The sequence below is a fragment of the Rhinichthys klamathensis genome, unplaced genomic scaffold (genome assembly GCF_029890125.1).
Source record: "Rhinichthys klamathensis goyatoka isolate OS25496 unplaced genomic scaffold, OSU_Roscu_1.1 h1tg000033l_1, whole genome shotgun sequence".
Taxonomy (NCBI): Eukaryota; Metazoa; Chordata; class Actinopteri; order Cypriniformes; family Leuciscidae; genus Rhinichthys; species Rhinichthys klamathensis.
In genome coordinates, this window is record NW_026606582.1 from 1,487,230 (window position 1) to 1,507,576 (window position 20,347).

At 40.2% G+C, this 20,347-nt stretch overlaps 1 protein-coding gene across 1 annotated transcript; it reads left to right on the forward strand.

Moving 5' to 3' along the window:
* Positions 1–1,938: 1,938 nt before the first annotated feature.
* Positions 1,939–19,646, forward strand: gpia (glucose-6-phosphate isomerase a). Its single transcript, XM_056245726.1, has 18 exons — positions 1,939–2,174; positions 8,351–8,441; positions 9,043–9,111; positions 9,486–9,605; positions 13,245–13,328; positions 13,584–13,730; positions 13,885–13,956; positions 14,037–14,081; positions 14,176–14,229; positions 14,374–14,434; positions 15,197–15,240; positions 16,980–17,132; positions 17,226–17,355; positions 17,458–17,534; positions 17,673–17,801; positions 18,574–18,649; positions 18,754–18,820; positions 19,229–19,646. Exons 1-18 carry the CDS (start codon positions 2,056–2,058, stop codon positions 19,350–19,352), a joined length of 1,662 nt encoding a protein of 553 aa, XP_056101701.1. The 5' UTR covers positions 1,939–2,055; the 3' UTR covers positions 19,353–19,646.
* The last annotated feature ends 701 nt before the right edge of the window (positions 19,647–20,347 follow it).

Sequence of the window (20,347 nt, forward strand, 5' to 3'; positions counted from 1 at the left end):
TCCTTCCATCAGGCGCGACACACTTTCCTTTTGAACCTCAGCATGGCGTCTGTTCACATCTACATGTAAAGAGGTTTTTACTAGATGCAAGAATAAACTGTTTAATATCTGTGGTGTGTTTGTTTGCTGCTTTGGGTCGAGCGGGCTTTACGCTCCATACTTTTGCTTATTTTAAAATGGCCACTTATTATGGGTTTGAAGTATACTGACTGACATTAACAACACCATAGTTTGTTACTTGTATGTCATGTGTTATGTCTGTGATTATATTTGTGATGAAGTTGCAATGAATTTAGTACATTTAAAATGTTAACTTTAAATGTAATCTCAAATAACACACTACAGTTAATTATAATGAAGTACTTCACATGTGCTCTAGTGTGTTGGTAACATAAGTGTAGTTTAAAGCATGACAGAATATGATTAAAACTGTTTAAAATGTACTTTAAAACTGATTTTAGTAGCATAGACTCTTTTGGTCTTTAATATTTTGAATTTAAAAAAAAAACATTTTCATTTTACTTTTTGTTAAAGTTTTTATGAATATTTTAGTTTTAGTTATTTTAGTTCAAGATAATCTAAACCAAATAAGAAATCGTGCCTTGACAACGAGCTAAATAAAGTGTGTGTATAAATATATATATATATATTTCAGATAACAATTATTTAAAGCAACAATTTTGTATTGCTTTAACGTTTCAGTTGTTAACCCTTCTATAAAACTGTTAATTTGACACTACAAATTCCACTTTTTAATAGTACTTTAGTGTGTGAAAGTAATGGAAATATTCCCTCTTAACAGTTACATTGCCTTTTATTTAATACATTTTATCTTCAAGTAAAGTTGTTTTTTTTAATATACCTTTAATATTTGAAGTGCACGTTAAATAAAACTAAGTGCACTTTTCACATTGGCTAGTCTGTCAAAATGCTGTGCACTCACAGAATAATAATGTTAAACAAGCTGGCCTTCTTACAAATCCAGTTACACAACACAGCTTTAATTTTGTGATTGCTTCCATCGAGTAGTGACAAACCAGCAAATGTACACTAATGTAATAATAAAAAAGAAATTAATTTTTAAAAACACTTCAACTTAGTGGAAAACGTTGCTATAGTTTAATGACACCCTTTAGTGCCCTTTGTAGCATAAAACCTGCAAAAACGTGTGCGCGGATTAATGAATTCACATATTCCTGCATAAATACATGTATAAATAAATAAATGTGCAAGAAGATAAACAATTAAACATTATTGGGGGAGAATAGGGAAGACGATTACAACTGAAGGTATTTGCTAAATATACCCGACATGTTAAGGACTAGCTAACACAATACAATTATGGTTTTAGTTAAACATCTTAATTGATTTTTCTTTTTTTTTTAAAGAGACAGACACACTATTTGCCTATATTTGACTTCAGTCCCATAAAAATATCAAAATTATCATGAATGTTACATTTATTAAATTATCATGCACGAGCAGTATGTTAGTTTTATAGCAAGTTACGTGTAAAATCCTTTTTAACTATTTACAATGTGTCCGTTACGGGGCTGAGAATAAAAGCTTTAATCCTAAAATAAAACCTGAAAATAATTAAATGTATTTTAATGCCAGAGGTGGGAAAATATGATTTGATGGAACTTTGATATGTCTAATGATGTGGGGTATTGTGAAAAATAATTAAATGTAGTAAAAAAAAACAAGTTGAAGTATTACCGAATCCCAGGAATGACCCTACTACCTTCACACACACAGTAACAAAAGTGTCTAATTAAATATATACTGTCTGTGTGTGTGCATTACATAACCATCTCACCACCGCAGCCAGTGTCACAGTGGGCGGGGCTACGCAGGATTCGCTGAGGTCACAGTGGGCGGGGCTACGCAGGATTCGCTGAGGTCACAATGGGCGTGTCAGAGTCGTGGTGGGCGTCGCTCTCGGCATTTGTCACTGGACTTCCTCCTCACGCTTCTGTACACTGAACGAGTGTTTGAACGGTTGTAATTCACTTTTGCATCTTTGGACCGAAAGAACAGCGGGATCTTTTCATCATGGGGCTCAACAGCGATCCGATCTACCGCAAACTGGAACAATGGTACAAAACCAACGCAGGAAACCTCAACATGAGGCAGATGTTCGAGGACGATCCTGACAGATTCAACAAGTTCAGGTGAAACGCACATCAAGCGCGTCTCGAGACGTGCGCGAGCTCTGCTAGACCTCATACTGATGATGTTTCCTCTCATCTGGCGTGTCTGTCAGCATCATGTGTCGTGCAGCATCTCGGTCAAAGGCCTAAATGAGCAAATCTCTCGTGTAACACAGTTTACGTACTATTTTAGTAAGATATATCATCTTAATGTTCTCGCGATGTAATATCAGGGGATGTATTAGAGTATATATGCACATATCACGAGAGTTCGCTACATGTTACCCTTGATTTCCACGTTGATGTTGCAAGGTTATTATTGCCACATCAGGCCAATAGTCCTGAGCTCCAGGTTCCGCCCTCTGCACTGTTGCACCTGCTCTATTTCCTTCATTTACTCTCATATTAATACTTTTACAGCATGCTTAACTATCTACCTGTGCTTTAAATCAGTATAAACCTAGCCATGTTAGCAGCTACACACTAACAAGGTCATGGATCTTCGGTCATATGTGTTTCTGCTGTACATGCACTATTACACGGCTCTATGTGGAAGCAAGTAGTACTAGTTTCTAGTTTGACTATTTCATGAAACACACATGATCAGGCATTTCTCAAGTGCTTTCACTGCTTATGCAATCTCTTAAAGTAGCATCACGTCCTCTACTGCGATACTTCTGGTGCATGTTCACAATACTCTTTTCCTATAAGACTTTATGAGCTGTTCTGGATTCAATTCAGACGTATTGAGTGTCCATAAAGATCTATATTAGTATTCATTAATTCTCAGGGTAGTGTTTTATAGTTGATCAACAGAGGGCGCTAAAGCAGCATGTAGTACGTGACTCTCTGCACACACTCTCTCTCGCACAAACACACACACTCACAGTCACACACTGCATGGCTGAGTCAGTGCGTGTAGCGATTGAATATTAAATATATTTGATATTTATTACTGATATTAATCCCTGTACTGAACTAAGACCGTACTGAGGATGAAGACGAGCACGAATTTGAGCGTCACGCTTTGGTGACGTAATAAGGTCAAAGTGTGGCGTACTAGTATCTGTCTTTCATTTCCTCACAAATTATATAACCTTTTTCATGTCAATACACTATATATACGTTTATAAACCGTAAATAAAAAGTATAATTAAAATAAAAAATCTCCTTATTGAAAAATCACCATAGGCATAGTCTCTGCTATGCAATATCATTGTTACTCCAATAAAAAATTATTTGTAGGGAAGCACCGATATGAACATTTTGACTTAAAAGATAATTCTTTATATTTGGAAGCCGATAACCGAAAACCAAATTTAATAATTTTTTTGAGAGCCTGATTACACAAACAAAAATCTCATTAAAAGAGATTGAGCCAAACACTTCAACATAAATCAAACGTATAGCTAGAGTATAGTAAGTAACCTATAGTGAACCAGTGTAAGATTCCTTAACTTTTAAAATGTATTTTACACTCCGATGGCCAAGTTTCTTTATCAAAAAAATAACTAAATACATTATATAGCCCTACAAAGAAATACAATTATAATCAAAATTATTCAATCCCCATTGGAAATCAGTTTTATTGGCAACATTTTAAGACTTTCAACTGTTTGCAATGAACAAATCAAACAAAAGTAACTGAAATAGCTCAACAACAAATGTTTCAAGCGGTTTCCCCCAAATTCAACTGAAAATTCAACTTTTAATGACTTCTGCAGTTTCCAAATTATTCAACCCCATTCATGGCAGGAATCTTTAGTACTCAGTCGAACAGCCTTTTGCTGTTACGACCTGCTGCAAACGAGGTGTATAACCAGACGCCAGCTTCTGGCAGCGTTTCTGAGGAATCTGAGCCAAACCTCAATGGCCTCCAGTTCAGTCATATTGCAACCGCCGCCTTCAAATCTCACCAGAGGTTGTATGTGGGGTTCAAGTCGGGTCACTGTGAGGCCACTGTAGGCACTTCCAGGACGACTTCTGCAACCAAGCCGTGGTGAAACATGAGGTGTTTCCGTTGGAAGGTCCAATGACGCCCAGGCTTCAGCTTCCTCACTCACGGCATATCCTAGGATTTCCTAATACTTCAATGAATCCATCTTGCCTTCCACACGCTGCAGGTTTCCAGTGCCAGAGGATGCAGAGCATCACAAGCCTCACCATGCTGAACTGTAGACAGTCTTTTCAGCATATGCTGTGAAGATAGTTTGCAGTTTCATCAGTAGAAGTCAGCTTCAAGACTCACACAGGAGTTCGTAGGCCGCCCCGCTTACAGTTACAAAGATCACAGCAGTTATACCATTTCCAAGGTCTAAGCTACGTCATTGTTTACAGGTTGAATGATTCTCATTGGCTAAGAAATAGATAAACACAGTAATTTTCCACACATATACAGATAGACGGAAGCACATCTCCATCGATTATGCAGCTGACCCTCGGACCCTGAAGTTAGGCATGTCGTGACCTTCCAGGTCGCAGATTGCTGGGCGACAACATGTCCAGAACAACAACTCCGTCCATCTCCAATAATCCCAGTGGTTCTTTAACCTGCAACCAAGAAGACTAACACACACCCCGACACACAGCTTATCCAAGGTTGGATTTGGCCAGACTCTAACGGTAAACAGTAGAGTCGTCTCAAAACATCAAGATAATGCATTCTTTCTCTCAACTTTAGTCTAACTGGAAAGTAAGGCTTTGACAAAGAAATGATCCCTTAAACTATTGGCTTCAATGACCCTTATATGTTTTAACACGTTGAAGACCTTTTTCAAACACGAAATAAGTCCCTATTCAGTTCTGGAAGCCGGGCTAAATAAGCAAGCATTGTTACTGCATTCACATATCAAATACAGACATATGAAAAGAACATTTCAGTAATCACACTGGTAACTTATAACAAAGTAAAATCTCACAAGCCTAGAGAAGTCATTCAACTCATTTAATCTTTAGAAGGAAAAATATTGATTAATACCTTGCTTATAATTACTCATCATTACATATACATTGAAGCAGCAGTGGATTCCAATCCACCCCCTTCAGCTGCAATCCACTCGTCCCCCAGACATACCGCTGATCCAGAGGGCCGAAAAGTTCCAGCTTAGTTTCATCACTCCACAGAACAGAGTCCCAAATCTTCTGTGGCTTATTTAAATGATTTTGAGCAAATTGGAACTGACTTTTCTTGTGCTTTTGGGTCAGTTTTAGTGCATGTCTTGTAGTTCTGGCATGGGTTGAGAGCGTGCCCTACTGTGCATCTCAGTGCCTGTGGCCACCAAGTCTTGCTTCAGGTCTTTTGCAGTCACTCGAGGGTTTTTCTGAACCTGCCTTCTCAGAAATCTGGTTTCAGCCGTTGATGGCTTCCTTTTTCTGCCCCGTCCAGGTAGTGTAACCACTGTTCCTTTAACTTTGAACTTGCTAATAGTGTTGTCAAAAGTACCAACTTTGGCTCTTTGAGCGCCGTTGAGCGGAATCGTAAACGCCTCTGATTGGCCATTGTGCTCGCGCGCTTATCTGATATGTCTGTGAATAGCCGCGTTTCCACTGCCGGGCTAGGGCTAACGCCGAGCAAGTGGTTTCCACTACCGGGCCAGTAGCCCCGCAGCAGCGCTGCCCTAAACCCGCCCCTAACACGTCTTTCTGGATCAAACGTCATACAACCCAACCCATTTCAGCGGGTATTATGAATTTATTTATTTTTTGAGTTAGGAAGATCGCATGTATATTAACTCAGCAACATGACATCATGACTTTGCGTAAACATACACGCCACTTTCAAGTCAAGTGGCGTGTTATCTATACGCATTTTGAGCTATCCGCGTGTATGTCCACGCCGAAATCTTTTGCGTGTATGTCTACGCCATTAAATGTTCGAGTGATTCCGCGTGTATGTGTACGCCGTTAAATGTCCGAGCGAAACGAAGCAAGATCTATATCTAGATCTGTGGAGCGATATTTCTTTTCCTAGGATGGTAGGAGAAGACTCATAAATGGTATTAACCCCAGTGACGGGTAGGTTTAGGGACGGGGTTGGGGTAGGTCATAACGTTATATTACTGTATTATGTATATATAAATATATACATAATACAGTAATATAACGTTAAGTCAAAGGCGTTGATAAACACGCTGAAAAGCGATTATGCGTGTTGATAGCACGCCAAAAATGGAAATACGAATTGGCGTGTCATACATACGCCATTTCATGAGATCAGTCTGAACTCAGAGGCCGTGGCTGCAGCCTGCAATAGTGTCCAGATTGTCTCGCGAGTCGCCACTAACAGCGGGACGGTGACCCAGCACACCGTCCATCAAGTCGAACCATGGAATTTGGAAAGTTCCTTCTCTGAGCTCCGCTTTGTTCATTGTGCGTTTGAATCGCCTTGTACAATACTGCGCCCGCAACTTTATTTTTTCCTGAACTTGAAGCGTTGCTCGCTGAATGCTTAGCTTAGAAAGTTCAGCATCGATGTATTTTTTATAACGTCTTCGTTTCTTCACACGCCGTCAAATTGACGTTGAACCCTTTCTTCTGCCCAAATGCTCAGAAGAGCTTTGGTATCTTCGACACACCAGTACAGGCGATTCACCATTTCGAGCAGCGATTATTTTGCGCGATATAAAAAAGTGAAATGTGCATCTTGCTTCAGATCATAACGTTCCATAACACCGATAAACTCCGCCTTTTACCTTGAGCACGCCTCTAGCCCGAGCTGGCCCGCTTTGGCTCAAGGTATTAGACGGGCCAGAAATCCTGGCCGTTGGCCCCGAGTAAGCCCCGATCAAGCCCCGGACAGTGGCAACGCGACTGGCTCTGGCACGCACTAGCACGGCTCGGCCCTGGCCCGGCAGTGGAAACGCGGCTATTGTCTACAATGATCAATGCACGGGAGCGTTTGAGAGCACATAGAAGTGTTTGAAAGTGTTTTGAAAAACGTGAGCGGGAGCTTTTGAACGCACAAGCAGGCGTCGATCAGCAGACCGGTCCGCCGATATACGCCTGCTTTCAAACGCTCTCGTCTGTATCTGTGCAAGCGCTCGGTGAAGAGCGTCATTGATGTATATTTACAACATGTTTTTGAAGCGCTGATCATTGTAGCCAATCACAGATATATTTGATAAGCACAGTGGCCAATCAGAGGTGTTTACGATTCCGCTCAAAGCGTCACAATTTTTAAAATTCTAGTACTGACTTGGTACCGAAGTCGGTACCTTTGACAACACTACTTGCGAACTATGCTTCCAACGGTGTCTCTAACATTTAGCGCCGTCGCTATCTTTCTGTATCCCGCTCCTTGTTTGTGAAGGGCGATTGATATCTTCCCCTAACTTTTTGGACCATTCTTTTGACTTTGCCATATTTCTAACATGCAGTCAAACGTGACACTCAACAAACCTAGTCAGTTCAGATGTCTCATGTGTTCTAGCTCTAGTACACCTGGTGCAACTAATGAAGCCCTTGATTATTTGCATCAGGTGTGCTTGAGACAACAGCTGTTTTGCATTGCATTTGCATGATTTGTGCCGTTGTGAGGGATTCTATTCAGGGGGTTGAATAACTTTCAGTTGAATTTGGGGAAACCACTTGAAACATTTGTTGTTGAGCTATTTCAATTATTTTTGTTTGATTCGTTCATTGCAAACGGCTGAAAGTCGTTATTTGGCCAATAAACCTGATTTGCAATGGGGGTTGAATATTTAGATTGCATTATTATACAGTTGTAAACAAGTCATTGGACAACACCAAAACAAAAAAAAAGCATTGCTGTTTGAACTGCGTGTGCTGAATGAACACTTTGAAAAGTTTCTATGGTATTTTGGACAAAACTATGTTTGCCATAATTCAGTTTTGTTAAGAGATGGATCAGGAATATATATTGTGGGGGTTGGGAAAAAATGATGATATTTTTTGTTTTGTGTAATTAGGCTACATATCTAGAGTCATGTGGTATGCTGCAATTTGAGAGTCCCTGTTTAATATAAGAGTGCTGTGTGGCCGCCGGGACGAATACATTTTCTCAAATGGCTCATTTAGCTTTCCCAGTCTAAACACCACTACGATCCTGCCAGCCGAATGTAAACCAGGCTTGAATGATGTTTCTGGATTATCCATGTTGTGCGTGAAGCAAAATTAAACAAATAATAATCCATCTTTTGTATATCCTAACTGTGTGTGTGATCTGGTCTTGTGCGCAGTCTGGAGCTGACAACAGATGATGGAGACGTCCTGCTGGATTACTCCAAGAACCTCATCAGTGAAGAAGTCCTGAAAATGCTCTTCGACATGGTACAGTTTGCAATCTTCACATCACATTCAACTCGAAAACCCTCTTCACACTGCATTTACTCAAAGTCATAGCAGAGGGTGTTGCTAATAAAAAGCCGTGTAGTAGCGAAGCTGTTACTGTAATCTCTCTTTAGACTTAGTCCAGCTAAGCATCTTTAAAGCCCTCGTGTGTGTCCATCTCCAGATGTTAAGTGGCTTAATGCATGTGTCCAAAAAGCTGCTGAAAATAGATCGTGTATGAGGTGAACTGTGTCACTGGGACACACGTGTGTGTGGTGTAATGTTTACAAAGTGCATGTCAATTCTGTTTGTTATTTACAGTGAAATGCATAACCTTTCCAAGTATACTTCATTTGATAAAACTGAAGTATACTGTGTGCTGTACGTGCAAAAGTGGAAGTATACTTTAACCTGATTCTGTATTTCCTGTCTTCAGCCAATCAGAGTAGCAACTGCGAAATCACTCTGATACAGCAGATTTCTCGTAGCAATCACAGCAGGACAAAATACACAATTGGTGTTTTTATGGTTCTTTGTGTGCAAGTTTGCACAAGTCATGAGTCACATCAACCCTTTTCTTTCCCTGTCTCATCATGATTAGGCACGATCAGTGGGCGTTGAAGCCGCCAGAGAGAGGATGTTTGCAGGAGAAAAGATCAACTTCACTGAGGTGATAATATCTCAATAAAAAAGATTTAACTGAGAATTCACATAATCTGAGCAGTTTGGGTTTGGAATGACCAGTTGTGATGCACTTCTATGATTTTCTTCTGTATGTTGATTTGTAATTTCTATTGACACACGGCAGAAAGTTGTTAAAACCCTAATTTTCCTCTTTATCTCACGGGCTGTTCTGAAACTGCAGCATGTTGTGTCTCTTTTGTGGCTTATGGTAAATAAATGATATATCGATTAACACATCAGAAAGGCATAACTGACAAGAAACGGTAACAAATGAAACAAATGTCAATTTACAAAGGGAGCATAGTGGCTATTCTGTGTGTTTGTTAAAGCTGAGTTGTGTGTGTGTGTGTGTGTGTGTAGGGTCGTGCTGTTCTCCACACCGCGCTGAGGAACCGTTCCAACACTCCCATCATGGTGGACGGTAAAGACGTGATGCCGGAGGTGAACCGAGTCCTGGAGCAGATGAAGCGCTTCTGCCATGTGAGTGAACATGCATGGAAACAACAACCCACTTGTTTTATATATATATTTATTACATAGCTTGGTTGAATTCTAATGTCGAATGTGATCTGTTTTTCATGGCAACGGTATGTTATACTTAAAGACCCACTCCGATGAAAATAATGTTTTTCTATGTGTTAACATGTTCTTGTGGCATTTTTCTGATGTTAGAGGACATATCTTGAGAAAAATAAGCTCAAAGTTGTATTTCTAAGTATTTCTACATTCAAATGGCTGTGAATCAGTAGCAGACGCTAAAATGCCGGCTAAAATAGACTGGAGTTGTGACGTAGTAACTCCACTGGGCGTCTCCACACGCGACGTCTTGGAGTGAAATAATGATCGGTGATAACTTTGATTAACTTCGGAAAATAATAATTAACGTGTATATAATACTGTTGCCCCACCGGTATTGGGGGTGTAAGCTAGCGGGAGAGACAGAGCTCTCAGCAACGGGCAGGGGGAGGGTCGTCTCCGTGCCAACGGCTCCGCCCACAACGCAGAGGCGAATTGCTAATGAGCTACCGCCGCTCTGCTGAAGCGAAGTCCCAGAAAACGGCACAGGTTTTGTGATTTTGGCTAAAAATTGCATAATCATAATTTAAAGACCATTGGGAATGTTTAAAAATAGCTCAAAATATGATCGGAGTGGGACTTTAAGCTGTGTCCGAAACCGCTCACTCGTTCACTCATTCACTAATCTCTATATAGTGTATGGCATTTGAGTGCACTATATCTGCAAGGAGGGAATGAAATGAAGTGAGTGAATTCGACACTGTGCGTCGGAGAGCTGGAGCGGTCGCAGAAACGGCTTCGTCACACGTACTGATAAAACTCCTTTTATCTTACGTTACTTACTTTATAAAATAATATTAACAACAATAACAATTATAATGACTTTATTTTGTAATTATATATACCTCCGTGCCAGCTTTGTAGTTTCATCGATTGAAATTGTTAGAAACTCGCGCTCACAGATGACGTGGTCGTCGAGCGCCTCAGGTGACCGTAATGATGATTACATTCGAATGAACAGATGATTAACGAATATTTTTAAATCATCCACCAAATTATCATCCCTTCCTTACAGTTTAACGAATTAACAACAATGCCACAATTTATTAAAACACCTGGCTTATAGTAAAACACATTAAATTGAGTTAATGCCTAAATAATATATTTTAATTAAAAAATATATATACCTATATAATTTACCCCATTAATATCAGTTCATTTTAATTTCAACATTCATCTATATAATATTTTCTCAATATTTTAATATGTTTTATTCAAGTAATGATTTAAAAAAAGGTAGAAAAAAAAGCTGTTAGGTAATTTCTGGTTTAAACTCGCTCGCTCCCGCACTTTCAGCACGCTCCGTACTCTACGCATTGGATTCTGGGAAATAGTGCTTCAGCAAGTGTACATCGGATGTACACTCAAAATCAGAGAGGATTCTGGGTAAAAGTAGTGAACGAATGTAGGGAATGATGTCGTTCACTCAGAATTCGGACACCACTACAAAATGGCCGACACCCTATGTAGTGCGCTATATAGTGGATAGGGAGTGATTTCAGACACAGCTTTAGTTAGCATGACATTATTTCTTGATAACAGAGCGTTGCCATGGACACAGGATTCTAACCGTAGAGACGGAATGGACTATTTTCTTTAGTGGAAGCAATACAATCGTTAATAAACTCAAATTATTTGTCAAATTATTGATTTATTTGGTAGTTAGCCATGTAATAAGCGGGATAATGTAGAGCGAGGCGGTTGTTATAGCGAATACAACCCCTTCAGGCTGATTCAAGACCTGATCAACCTGTCAGGGTTGTATTCGCTATAACAACCGCCTCGCTCTACATTATCCCATATATACGTGTGTGTGTAAAGGAAGACGCATCATGGCCATATTCCAGGATGACAATGTCAAGATTCATCAGGCTCAAATTATAAAAGGATAATTTTCATGAATTGGCTCCTCTGAGTCCAGATCTCGGCTTCATTGAGAGTCTTTGAGTTGTGCTGGAGGAGACTTTACAGAGTGCTGGACTCTTGCAGTGTCAACACAAGATCTTGACCTAAAATGAATGCACCTCTTGATGGAAATAATGTCCGAGTCTGATGAATCTTGATATTGTCATCCTGGAATGTGGCCATGATGCCGGCCAGTGTAGAACGGTGATTAAACTGACTGGAACTGTTTGTGCATTAAACAGTTTTAATGCACACCTTCCAGCCAATCAGAATCAAGTATTCAGACAGACCATGGTATAAATAATATTAAATACCAGTATCATATACAGTACTCATACTTAAAGCTGCAGTCCGTATCTTTTCCTCTTTGTCGCCATCTCTCTGTTCGAAATCTGTAACTGCAGTGATTCGCGGAATTATCATCTTTACGTGGGTTGTAAATCGGCATGAAACAGCGCGGATGAACACAGTGCTTTGAGGCGAGTGCTGCTGTCAGTCACCGCGCTGTGTGGATAGCCTACTGTCATTCAGAATCACAGATTCACTTTCTGAAAGTTTGACCAACATAAGAATTTTCATAAGAAAATGTCTTCTGAACAAGTAAGTAACATCCATTTTTGTTCTGACCAACTAAGGGGGAAAAAGCATTCGACATGATAAGCTTCGTTAGATTTAATCAGCGCGATTTACAGCAACCGTGCAAATTATAGCCTACTTTGTCCTCAAATTGTTCATGTTAACAACATCAGCATTGCGTGACTAATGTTAAATTTAATGTGTTTTATGGTTACCTGTGTAGTTCAGAATTCATATTCTCCATAATAGCAAAACGAGAAAGGCACAACAAAGGAAACTCCATAACTGTGTGAATTAAGAAAACGTACTGTTACACGATTGAACTATTGAAATGTCTTACTTGTTCAGCAGAAAAAAGCCGTCTCTTCTTCCGTTTTGAACCCCTTCAAAACACGGAGTTCACGCACTTTTCAAAAGCCCCGCCGATGTTTAAATCCTTGTGTTCGCATGAGACGGTTTCTTTCTCTTTCTCTAGCCACCTTAAATCCGAAGTACGAAGTCTTTTGGGTTTTATAACTGCTGAATCTCCAGTTGACACTGATGATTGTTGTTTGGATCTTTCTGGATGCCATAAGTTTAATTATGGAAAGTGCTGCGAGAAAAGCCTATACATCTAAACATCTCGTCACGCGCAGTATAGCCGAAGGAGCCGAAACTCCTTCTTTATGTGTACGGGTGTGACGTCATGACGCAAAGACATGCTCGAATCTCCCGCGGAAACCCACCAGTACCACTGGAATTAAAATCATTATTACAAGCTAACCGTTTTGAATCTAGCTATGGCAAGCAGAGAGTTTTGAACACTGGCAGAATAAGTTTTTTTTAATATAATTATTTTGGATTATTTTTAACTTAAAAAAATTACGGACTGCAGCTTTAAGTATGTTTAATGAAATTATAGTGTAAAACGTGGGCTAAGTGCACTTGATATTTAGAGTTCACCTTATGCGTTTTAAAGCAATATATTTAACAATTATTTGATTTAATTGATTATTTTTTCCAAAGACAGCCGACTGAGAATTCCTGAATATTGTTATTGCATATGTGTGCATTATTTTGCAGAAAGTGCGCAGTGGCGAGTGGAAAGGCTTCAGTGGTAAAGCCATCACTGATGTAGTGAACATCGGCATTGGCGGCTCTGACTTGGTGAGTTTACCACGAGTTTCCCGAGAGCCAATGGATGTTTACACGCATCGTAATTGACCGATGCTGGAGATTCGGTTATCTCTTAGATGGGCAGCTCCAATAGAAACTAGAGTTTAATAAATCTGTCTATAATAGTTAAGTTATGCTTATCATATTGAGTGTTGAGTGCAGACATGTTTGTTAGATATTCTCTCTTTTAAACCAATGGCTAGTCATATCTGGTAATCATAAACAATATAACGTGTGTTTGTTCAGGGTCCTCTGATGGTGACTGAAGCTCTGAAGCCGTACTCTAAAGGAGGACCCAATGTGTGGTTCGTCTCTAATATTGACGGGACGCACATGGCCAAGACCCTCGCGCAGCTGAACGCTGAGACCACCCTCTTCATCATCGCTTCCAAGGTCACAACCTGAACAAACTATAGTCTGAAATACCAGTAAATGATACAGTCTTGTACATCACTGTACTGTTCATTTACATTCATGTTCAACAGTATTGGTGATACAAAGTGAACAAGTTGAAGTAGTTAATCTCTTAATGTGTTTTTCTCTTTAGACATTCACCACCCAGGAGACCATCACTAACGCTGAGACGGCCAGAGAATGGTTCCTCCAGAGCGCTAAAGATGTTCGTTCCTTCTCAAACCCCTGGAACGGTCCTAAATGGAAAGTTTCCATTGGTCTAATTCTGTGTTTGTATATTTTCAGAAATCTGCTGTGGCCAAACACTTTGTGGCTCTTTCCACAAATGCAGTAAGTGCAGCGTTATGTCACCGGTGTGTCAATGTTAAGAATAAAGTTGATTTATCTGTAAGAAACTTGCATGCGTTTCCTGTTTCCTCGCCAGCCGAAAGTCAAGGACTTTGGTATCGACACCAACAACATGTTTGAGTTTTGGGATGTGAGTATTAATTTGTTGACCAGCATATTACTGCATGAGAATGTGATGACTGGATGCATGATTGCTAGTAATGTTTAAATACTCTGCCATATTTTTGAATTGGCATATTGACTGTTTTTCTGATGCTGAATGCTCATGTTTTAGTGGGTCGGCGGACGCTACTCGCTGTGGTCGGCTATCGGTTTGTCCATTGCACTGCACATAGGTACGTCTGCTGTGTGAACAGTCCCATAAGCCCCGAAACATGCTGTATGCAAGTATATGAACACAAAAACACTTATAGCTATGCTAGTTGGATTTGGTGTGTTGTACACAAAATAAAAAATTCAATTCAAGTATGTGTTGCATTTTCTGCATCACCAGAGGGGGCGCTATAATATTAGCATAACCAGTCTTATATGGTCAGTATGTTCTTTCAGATCAACCACTGTCATAGTTTAACTGGTTTAAAGTCAACGTTAAATCATAATTGACACTGTCTACTTTCTTAATCCATGTGCCTGGCTCTATTGAGAGAGATTCATAAAAAAGCTGGTTTGTTAATATCTAGTTCCAACCTTGAAACTTTTCTTTTAACCGGCATTACTAATTACTCCATTCTGGTGTTCACAATGAGGAAAATTGTCACCAAATATTTAGATTTTCTCAGAATTAATTTGTTCCAATAATAAAATGTGTTTTGCGATCCATGTCACATTTCCTTTTAATGGCACAGATATTTGAAGGCAAATACTCCCTTTGAGTACTGAGGTTTCGTCTGAAGTATGAATGCTCCAGAAGTGTATATACGTGCAGCACGCTTTTGTGTTTTGGTCAAACATTCATGCTTAGTGTAGAGTATGTCTCTGGCCTAACTTCTGCCGGAAGCAAATTTGAAAGACCACTAGTGCAGCATCTTGCACTAATAGATTGTTTACATTTTCTGTCTGTAAATGTTCCAGTAACTTTATTTATTGTCATCTTGTAGGTTTCGACAATTTTGAGCAACTTCTAGCTGGTGCTCACTGGATGGTAAGCACAATGATTGCATGCCAGTATATAAGAAGACACTAACTCTACACTGCGCATCCACACGGTGTACCTCAGAGTTAAAGTGCCCCTTTTGTGCTTTTCTAAAGGTTCTTGATTTAGTTTTGAAGGTCTACTATAGACCTTATGTAGCCCCGCCCCTTTTCAGCGCTGCGCTCGTTGTCTTTTGTCTTCCGTTTTGCATTTCCTCAGCGATCGTACGCATTTATGAGTGAACTGCCCGTTTTAAAATCTTCCCGGTCTACTGACATTTGTTAAGACATAGATCTGCTTTAAACATTACAATGAATGCAGTCTGTTGTGGTTGGTCTACTCTGCTCTGATTGGTCGGGTGGCCCAGTCTGTTGTGGTTGGTCTACTCTGCTCTGATTGGTCGGGTGGCCCAGTCTGTTGTGGTTGGTCTACTCTGCTCTGATTGGTCGGGTGGCCCAGTCTGTTGTGGTTGGTCTACTCTGCTCTGATTGGTCGGGTGGCCCAGTCTGTTGTGGTTGGTCTAGTGTTTACAGATCGTGTCGTAAACCAAACGGCCATTATCATATCTGAATATCGGCTCCGTATCTTCGTCAGCGCTTGTTTTCACAGTGATAGGAACAGTAATAATTCCGTCAGTTTACCCATAGACTAAAAAAATATGGATGTAGTGTCCGTGATGTCACTCGTAGGTTTCTAAAGAGCATTTTTGAAGCCTAAAGTAGACGGAGCCGGCCGTCACCATCTTGGTAGTCTGTCTGTGTGCATCAATCTCGGATAAACGAAAATGGGCAAAAGGACGGGATTAGCTGAGGTGACGTGACTCTAACAGACAGCAGACAAACGGCTAGTGGTGACAGCAGCCGCAATCCACCTGTCACTCAAGTGGCCACGCCCTTAATTATGCACAACTTTAAGGCTTAATATAATTTAAACCGATGAGTTATAATAAAATCCACCCCCCTCACAGTTGTCATGAAGGGCAAAATTAGCTATATAGACCAAAACCCCTTTTTGCACCAGGCTGTAAAAAAAAAAAAATACTGCTGTAAAGTTGGGCATTTTAACATGGGGGTCTATGGGATTGACTCTCTTCTGGAGCCTGTCTCTAGAGGCCAGTCGATGAATTGCAGATTAAGTCACTTCCGTGTTGGATTCAAGAGAGAGACTGGAAGGTTGCTGCTTGGTTTTACTATAGTCATTCAAGTTTTTTTTTTTTAGTTTTTATTTAAAGATTTCAAGAAATATCTTGGTAAAGGACTGCAGTTGAAAATTAGCCAGCACATTTACAGAAATGTTGATTAATGAGTGTTGTCCTTATAAAATGAAGAAAGTTGTGAAGTTCGTGACAAGTGGATTTGCTTTGGCGCCACAGAAAATTGCATCTACTCGACTTTATGATAACACGAAGCAAACTTTTCCAGTCACAGCTACAACTCCAGTTATTGAGGGTCAAGTAGATGTTCACGGGCAGCCAATGAAGACCATAGGCATAATGCAAATTTGTTTGAAAACTGCAGGAAGTGAGACTGGAATTGCTGACAAACTCGTTTCAGGCAGTTCAGAATCATCCCTTTCTTTTGGGAGACTAACTCCATTTATCTGCACTTTCATCTTTAAAACTTTACAGACCTTTTACATTCAAAAACAGTTATATTACACACTAAATGAAATGTAATATCTGAAAAATTATAATCGGGGCAACTTTAAGTGTTTCTAGGAGTAACCTCTCTGTGCTCTTTATCTTCTAGGATAACCACTTCCGCTCGGCCCCTCTGGAGCAGAACGCTCCAGTCTTGCTTGCCCTGCTCGGCGTCTGGTACGTCAACTTCTTCCAGGCCGAAACACATGCTCTGCTGCCCTATGACCAGTACATGCACCGCTTCGCTGCTTACTTCCAACAGGTCGGTCTGATGGTGCTTCAGGAAATGATCATGTCATAAATGGCATTGTTTCTGATAGTAGGACACTTTGTTGAGTTGTTGATACTCTTTCAGGGAGACATGGAGTCCAACGGGAAGTACATCACCAAGTCTGGCACTCGTGTGAATTACCACACTGGACCCATCGTGTGGGGAGAACCGGGAACCAACGGACAGCACGCCTTCTACCAGCTCATTCACCAGGGTCTGTGACCCTAAACCTCCCCTGTAACCTAGTTCCTGCTTTAATTGACATGTTAATGTCCAGTTGTGATGCGTTTATCATGATAGATTATTCTCTCCGCAGGGACTCGCTTGATTCCTGCTGACTTCCTCATTCCTGCTCAGAGTCAACATCCTATCAGAGATAATCTGCATCATAAGGTGTGCGGACCGTCTACGTGTTTCTGAACACAACTTTGTTTTCTGGTTCTCTGGGGCATCTGATGATTGAGAATCCTGTTATTTCATGTTGTTTGTCCAAGCGGCACATTACACTCTTTCATTTTATGAACCCGGTAGATCCTGATGGCAAACTTCCTGGCGCAGACGGAGGCTCTGATGAGGGGAAAGACCACCGATGAGGCCAAGAGCGAGCTCCAGGCTGCCGGGATGTCTGGGGATCCACTGGAGAATCTCTTGCCCCATAAAGTGAGTGATTCTTTACTTGAAAACCATGTGTCGATACATAACTCTTTGGATGGTATCTAAAGAGTATGTTTAGAGCAGAGGTCTTCAACCTTTCTCCTGGTGACCCATTGTCCTGCAAAGTTAATCTCCAACCTACTAGAGGAGCAGGGTTGGAGCTGCGGCCCACTGTTACAGATGTGCTTCCAACGGTGTGTTTTGGTCCAAAGGTCATACAGTAGATTTTCATTTGAATAAACAATGCTTGCCAAGACTGTTTTAATTTGCATTTCCCAACCATGTTCCTGGAGGCACTCCAGCAATACACACTTTTGAACTCTTCCTGTTCAAACACACCTAATATAACTTTTCAGACAGTTAACAGCAGTGTGGCTCCATACTGTCCTGGCCACTAAGGCTGTATCCAAAATTGTAGGTACTTCTTTTGAACAAGTACTTACTTTACGGTCATGTGACCAATAACGTGAGTTGCATTGCTTACCCAACATTTACGAATCCTCTCCCATGGCCTTATGGGACAGTAAAGTATACTTTGTATGTGCACTTCAGTACTTTTTGCCTACTGTTTTGAGAAATTGTGACATCAGGCATACTACTCTTTTTATATATATTTTTTCGCCTACGATATAGTCGGGAATTAGGCATGTTTGGAGCCTAACTCTTTGAAGCCTTGTTGTATTTGGCATTTTATTCTGACTGAAATGGAAAGTAAAATTTGATTTTACTCCAGTACATGCGATTTTGTTTTTGTATAATAATACATAGTTTTTTGTAGGTTTTCCAAGGAAACAAGCCAAGCAACTCTATCATCTTTAAGAAACTTTCACCCTTCATGCTTGGTGCGCTGGTTGGTGAGTATCAAACATGTTATACCAGTACTTCCTTTTGTAAACGTGCATGTTTTGTTGACCCTGCACTCATGGGTGATATGATGTATTTGTTCATGTGTTTTCAGCCATGTATGAACACAAGATCTTTGTGCAAGGTGTGATGTGGGATATCAACAGCTATGATCAGTGGGGGTGAGTCCAATTCAGAGTGTTTTGTAACTTCAATTTGGGTTGATTAACAAATTAGCCAATCAGGGCTTTGACAAAATGTCAAGAAAAAAAAAAAGTCTACATGAAAGGGCGATTGCAACCAAATTTACTTCCACAATGTGATTGTACGGCATGTTCAACCATGTAAAATGTAGTATTGGACTTTGTCCTTCAGGAAAAAATCCATTGGTTTGTGAAATTTTGCTGCTCTCCTAGAATGGAGCCAAACAAATAAGTGGGCTTGGAAAGTCATTTCAGAGGCGGATTAGTTTACAACATTATGCCATGAATTATTTAAAAATACTTCTTGTGTGAAATTGTTTGAGTTGTTAAGAGTTTCATTCATCTGTACATTTATAAAGAATGTCACATTTTCATCTGTCCCATCAGTGTGGAGCTCGGCAAGCAACTGGCCAAGAAGATCGAGCCTGAGCTGCAAGACAAAGCAGAGGTTCATTCCCACGACTCCTCCACCAATGGACTCATCAGCTTCTTCAAGAAGAACCGCTCTTAGATGTGTCCTGACTCCTCTGCTTTAACCCCACCTCTGCTGGCCCCCTCATCCAATGAGATTAGTGAATTATGACACTTGGCATAGTTCAGACGGCAAGCCTAGACTATGAGGATGAGCACTTTATGTCTGTCATCTATAAGCCATGAGATTCTTGTGTGTTGTGTAAGATTTGACTGTATTCATGTATCCGTGGACCAGTATGAGACTACTGTATCTGTATGCACTGCACATGCTAGATGGATTCATGTTCTCCTTTGGACCAACAAACCACAATAAATGTATTATTTGACACTTTGCCTGGAAGTTTGTTCTCTTTGTTCAGCATAATGTATTCGATGAGGATCAATTAAGTGTCCACTACATGGACCTGCACGTTTCAGATCCGGCACCTACAGAATTGCTTTCAAAAGCGGTTTTAGTGAATCCATCTACTCACTCTTCTTTCTCTTTAGTTGCAAGAAATTTCAGCTACATTTCATGAAAGTCAGTTAACTTGCCACCATTATTTGGTAATGTTACACCAACACAATGTGTAAAATGCCTTTTGTTTTTAGCCTCCTCTGCCAATCTGGCCCAATTTGACATCAGCCCTTGTTCTGGAACCTTATCACTTATGAAATATTACTTAAAGGGATACTCCACCCAAAAAATGAAAATTCTGTCATCATTTACTCACCCTTAAGTTGTTGCAAACCTGTATGAGTTTCTTTGTTCTGCTGAACACAAAGGAAGATATTTTGAAGAACGATTGGAACCAAACAGTTGTTTGGCACCATTGACTTCCATAGTAGAAAAAAAAAATACAATGGTGCCAAAGTTCCAATTGTTCTTCAAAATTTCTTCCTTTGTGTTCAGCAGAAGAAAGAAACTCATACAGGTTTGGAACAACTTGAGGGCGAGTAAATGACAGATTTTTCATTTTTGGGTGGAGTATCCCTTTAAAAAGCTCAATGTCTTGAATTGAAGAGAGAAATTTCTCCTTGAGTTAGCAAGCC